This window comes from Pseudophryne corroboree, chromosome 6 (genome assembly GCF_028390025.1).
Source record: "Pseudophryne corroboree isolate aPseCor3 chromosome 6, aPseCor3.hap2, whole genome shotgun sequence".
NCBI lineage: Eukaryota > Metazoa > Chordata > Amphibia > Anura > Myobatrachidae > Pseudophryne > Pseudophryne corroboree.
In genome coordinates this window covers 50,347,697-50,353,775 of record NC_086449.1, presented here as the reverse complement: position 1 = coordinate 50,353,775, position 6,079 = coordinate 50,347,697, and the positions used below count along the sequence as shown (strand labels likewise).

At 43.1% G+C, this 6,079-nt stretch overlaps 1 protein-coding gene across 1 annotated transcript; it reads right to left on the bottom strand.

The window, feature by feature from the left end:
- Nucleotides 1-1,126: 1,126 nt before the first annotated feature.
- On the bottom strand, nt 1,127-4,877 carry LOC134936069 (zinc finger protein 84-like). Its single transcript, XM_063930978.1, has one exon. The coding sequence runs from the start codon at nt 4,719-4,721 to the stop codon at nt 3,417-3,419; it is 1,305 nt and encodes a 434-aa protein (XP_063787048.1). The 5' UTR covers nt 4,722-4,877; the 3' UTR covers nt 1,127-3,416.
- Nucleotides 4,878-6,079: the final 1,202 nt, after the last annotated feature.

Below are 6,079 nucleotides of genomic sequence, written 5' to 3'. Positions count from 1 at the left end.
CACAGTGCCCCAGTAGGCAGTTATATAATAAAAGCCTGGTGCTGACTGAGTAACCTTAATAGACTATACAGTACTAAAATGTGAATAAACACTCTCCGCCCTCTGTAACCCTCTGGTACCGCACAGGATAGCTGGAGTTATGTTGAGGATCAGCGCTCCCTGTCAGCGTCTCTGAGCTGTGATCTGCAGGGAGAAAATGGTGCTGGTGAGTGCTGGATCCGCTCTGAAGAGAAGCTCCGCCCCCTTTAATGGCACGTCTTCCCGCACTTCTGGAGATTATACTAGTCTAGGGTAATGGTGGCTAGCAGCAGTACAGAGTCCCTGATAGCAATAGTGACCAGCGTAAAGGGTATTGCCCTGGCCCAGGGCTCCCCTCACAGCACCGCACACATGTACCTCTGAGCCCTCCGGAGCGCAGACTTACACGGCTGTACTCCCACCCTTGTGCCACCATTCTCGCCGGTGACCCACTTATCGGGGCACCGGCGTCATACTCACCACCTCGACCTTCTGGCTCTGTTAGGGGGTGGCGGCAGTGCTGCCTCGAGGGCTAGCGATCATCACCGTCAGGAGCTCAGTGTCCTGTCAGCGGAGATAGGAGCCATTAACCTCTAGGGTTGGTTCCTATTCCCTCCCTAAGTCTCACGAAGCAGGGAGGCTGTCGCCTGTACCTAATTCTAAAAAAAAAAAAAGAACTCCTAGGAGCTCCCCTAGCTGTGACCGCCTCCAACGAGTGTGGTAGGTGGGGCATAGAGGGAGGAGCCAGCCCACCTCTTAAAATGCCCATGGCTCCCAAGGGACCTGTCTATTCCCCATGGTACTAATGTGGACCCCAGCATCCTCTAGGATGTAAGAGATAATGATAAAATTATTCTTTGAGGTGCCAGATAGTCATTGTTACATGATCACCTAAGTATCTCTCCTGGGTCTCTCTTCTAAAATGTAGAAGAGGAATGTACAATAGTATTAAATACTGATGAAATAATTTTATTCAATGAGTGTTATGGGGACAACTGCTAGTAACATGTATGGTTATTACAGATATGCGGCCGGATGTAATGGATTGGAGACGGCCAGAACTTGAAATTTATTTTTTTTAAGCAGCAAATGTTTACAATGCAAAACCATTCTCGGAGCTCCGGCCGTCTCGCAGCCCATTACATCCGGCCCATTATTCATACATGGTCCTTCAGTCTACGTACAGGACAGATCTGTCTGAGTTACATCACTGAGTACTATGGACCTGATTCAGAGATATATGCAGCCAGATCTGCGTCCATCTCCTCACATGCTGGGGGCCGCCCAGCACAGGACAAGGCTGCCCGGTATGTGTGACGGTCTGCCAGCCCGATGCATCTGCTATTAGATTGTGGACGCATCAAACTAATGTTGACCCCTGGCAGCGCAGCCTGTCTGCGCTGTCAGACGGTCAGCCGCCATGTTTTATAAATGGAGCTGCTGTATTTGACATCACGCACCGAAAACAGTCACAGCATGCCCTCGATGGGTCCACCGCACCCCACCCCCAATCATCTTGTGGCCACATCCTTCATAGATGCAGCCACGAGAAGGGTCACACGTGCACTGCGGCCAGTGCATGTGCGCAGACCACCCAAATGCAGCCACTGTGTACAGATGCACGGCTGCGTTCCGGTCTGAATGACCCCCTATGTCAAAGTTAGTATTGTGTATATTATTACTGTCATACTAGTTTCATTTATTGTGAAGGAACTTTACTATTATCCTGGTACACAGAAGCCCTAAATCAGATCTGATCGCAGCAGCAAAATTGTTATCTAATGGACAAAACCATGTGCAGTGCAGGGGGGGAGATATAACATGTGCAGGGGGAGTTAGATTTGGGTGGGGTGTGTTCAAACTGAAATTAATATTGCAGTGTAAAAATAAAGCAGCCAGTATTTACCCTGCACAGAAACAAATATCCCACCCAAATCTAACTCTCTCTGCACATGTTATATCTGCCCCACCCCCAACACAGTGCACATAGTTTTGCTCGTTATCTAATAATTTTACTGCTGTGGTCAGATCTGAATTAGGCCCAATGCGCACAACTTGGGCCTTATTTAATTACATGATGTGGAAAGCAAGCATGTGCTGTAACCCATAGCAACCAGATATCAGCTATTAGCTGTCTAGTGCCAGCAAACAAACAAGTGTTCTAATTTGGTTGCTATGGGATACAGACGACCAGTGTTTTACTTACACCATTTTACTAAACAGTAATAGTAGTAATATAAAAGGTATTAGAGAAAGAATACAGAGGTATAGAGACCAGAGGAAAGACCTGTAGCGGGTATACTGTAGTTACTACACAGTTTTTTGAAAGCCAAAGATTTTCACTCCATTTGTGTGCTGGATATAAAGGGCAATAGAAATACAAGCAAAACAAGCCTGAATTTACATGTATTATTACTGCCCTTTATCATCCAGCGATCATAGACAGTAAAAATCAGTGGCTTTGAAAAACTGATATTTAATAAATTTAACCAATACAGTGAAACAGAGCAGCATACATTGTTCCTGTAGAAATACCCAGTACTCATAGCCCTGCTGGTCAGAGAAGGAATCCCAGTACTGAGAGGAGCTGCTGGAACTCTGGCACTCATTCCGAGTTGATCGCTCGCTAGCTGCTTTTATCAGCAGTGCAAACGCTAATCCACCGCCCTCTGGGAGTGTATCTTAGCTTGCATAAGTGCGAACGAAAGGATAGCAGAACTGCTCGTAAAAATTTTCATGCAGTTTCTGAGTAGCTCCAGACCTACTCCTACCTTGCGATTACTGCAGACAGTTTGGTTCCTGCTTTGACGTCACAAACACGCCCTGCGTTCGGCCAGCCACTCCCATGTTTCACCAGGCATGCCTGCGTTTTTACCTGACACCCCTGCGTTTTTTAGCACACTCCTGGAAAACGGCCAGTTACCTCCCAGAAATGCCTCTTTCCTGTCAATCACTCACCGATCAGCAGTGCGACTGAAAAGTGCCGCTTGACCTTGTGTAAAACTGCATAGTTTTGTGTGAAAGTACTTCGCGCGTGCGCACTGCGGCCCATACGTATGCGCAAAAATGCCTATTTTTTTTTGCCTGATCGCCGCGCTGCAACCGAAAGCAGCTAGCGATCAACTCGGAATGACCCCCTCTCTACTAGTCCCAGCACCTGCATGAGCAGAACTGTATATTACAGAGCTCAGTAATGGCAGTCCCACGGTCATTGGCTATTGTTATACTGCAGCTCTAGTTCCTAACACAGAGACCTTCCCAAGGGAAAAAGTATCTCCAGGTCCACTTGTCTGACCTCTGCTGTCTTTATCAAGAGTCATTTATATAAAACACTTGTCACATTCAGAAAATAAATATTGGTTCCATTGAATTCATACAGTTGTGATAAGTTACATTACTTATGATACACAAGCTGCATTCAGGCCCTCAGAGTGACTCTGCATGTGATTACTGAGTGTTTTCTTTCTAGTAAAACACTTGCTACATTCAGAACATGTAAATGGTTTCTCTCCTGTGTGACTCCACTGATGTATAACAAGATATGACTTCTGGGAAAAACCCTTCTTACATTCAGAACATGTAAATGATTTCTCTCCTGTGTGAACTCTCTGATGTCTAACAAGATTTGACTTATGGGAAAAACACTTGCTGCATTCAGAACATTTAAATGGTTTCTCTCCTGTGTGACTCCTCTGATGTATAGCAAGATATGACTTCTTGGAAAAACACTTGCTGCATTCAGAACATTTAAATGGTTTCTCTCCTGTGTGACTCCTCTGATGTATAACAAGCTCTGACTTCTGGGAAAAACACTTGCTGCATTCAGAACATGTAAAAGGTTTCTCTCCTGTGTGACTCCTCTGATGAGCAACAAGCTCTGACTTCTGGGAAAAACACTTGCTGCATTCAGGACATTCATAAGGTTTCTCTCCTGTGTGACTCCTCTGATGTATAACAAGATGTGACTTCTGGGAAAAACACTTGCTGCATTCAGAACATGTAAATGGTTTCTCTCCTCTGTGAATCCTCTGATGTATAACAAGAGATAACTTTTGGGAAAAACACTTGCTGCATTTAGAGCATGTAAATGGTTTCTCTCCTGTGTGACTCCTCTGATGCATAATAAGAAGTGATTTCCTGGAAAAACACTTGCTGCATTCAGAACATGTAAATGGTTTCTCTCCTGTGTGAATCCTCTGATGTATAACAAGCTCTGACTTCTGGGAAAAACACTTGCTGCATTCAGAACATGTAAAAGGTTTCTCTCCTGTGTGACTCCTCTGATGAGCAACAAGCTCTGACTTCTGGGAAAAACACTTGCTGCATTCAGGACATTCATAAGGTTTCTCTCCTGTGTGACTCCTCTGATGTATAACAAGATGTGACTTCTGGGAAAAACACTTGCTGCATTCAGAACATTCAAATGGTTTCTCTCCTGTGTGAATCCTCTGATGTATAACAAGAGATAACTTATGGGAAAAACACTTGCTGCACTCAGAACATGTGAATGGTTTTTCTCCTGTGTGACTCCTCTGATGTACGAGAAGATGTGATTTACATATAAAGATTTTGTCACACTCAGAGCACAGATGTGGTTTCTCTCCTGTGTGACTCCTCTGATGTGTGATAAGATGTGATTTACAGGTAAAGCTTTTGTCACACTCGGAGCACAGATGTGATCTCTCTCCTGTGAGACTCATCATGTATAATTTAAAAACTTTTATCTAGAAAATGAAAATAGTTTCTTTGAACCCTTCAGAAGCTTAAGAAGAAATGATATCTTTAGTTGGCTAGAGCAGGGAACAAGATTCCTTTTCACGTTGTCTCTTTCCACAGCCCTGTCTTCTATTCTTACTGGGACTCCATCTCCTTAAGTTACCTGTAAAAAAAAAACCAAACTTTTTTTATTTAATATCCTGAAGATCACCATTGTAATCAGTTGTAGTGTTATATGTATAAGGAACACGATATATCTTTATGTATGTTGCCTAATTGCTGGGCTCCCATTTCCAGTCAGATGTGCAGTACAGAGACCCCTTTCCTCCTGCCACAGATATAACATATATAAAACAAATCAAATTATAATAAAAATGATGTCATCAAATTGGAATGAAATGACAGTTAGGGAGTATCCAATTAGCTGCAGTATATTGATAACTTATCACAAATGCAATGATTTGGTATCCTGTTAGCGGTGATAAATCTCCATAGGGTTTATCGTGGTTTCTCTTCACCATCTTTGAGCTGGTGGTAAGTAGTGCAAAATCACTAATTAAAGCTAAAAATTTTGGCATTTGGTTCTGAACCCATGGTACATCCCCCTGAATGACTAATGAGGCACTTAGAAGTTTTTAATTATTTTTAATTAGCCAATAATGTCATTTTTGGGGTCAAAAAATGCAAAGTGATGGAAATTGGGGTACAAGGTATGAGACAGGTATATTGGGGTGTTTAATTAGTAGGACACATGTTTTAGGCTTGCAGGTGGGAGTAATCGGTCTGTTTCCACTTTTTTTAGTCCCGTAAAATTACCCAAATATATACTTATACCCATTTTTATGTACCCCAAATTTAATGAGAGCACTGATTTCGCTGAAAAATTGCTTTATATAATGTTCTGCATTTTTAAAAAAAACAGAAATGTAACCCAATTTAATGACAGTAAATACTTTTATCATGGCCACAAATAGACGTCTACAAGGTTTTCCTATATTAGTTTGACTTTTTGGGGGTACAGGCATAATTCCCCACTTTCTCCAATCTCAGCTTTTGCCAGCTAGAATTATATTCCTATTATTGCCATTTTGGAATAGTATAGGTGTGATAAATAGGAGTGCAGGCTGCGATAACATGATTTGGGAGGTAGGTGTGATAACATTAGCTGCGATCTCAGATTGTGTTATCAGGGCTAATTGGATACCCCCCTGGTAAGAACTCTGATCCCTCCCCCCAGTGTCAGAGATGCACAGGAGTGAGCGGACAGTGGGGAAGGGAGGAGAGGTGTGGAGAAAGGGTTTCATAGAAAATCTATGTAATGATATTCTGACCTCCTGTAAAAAGC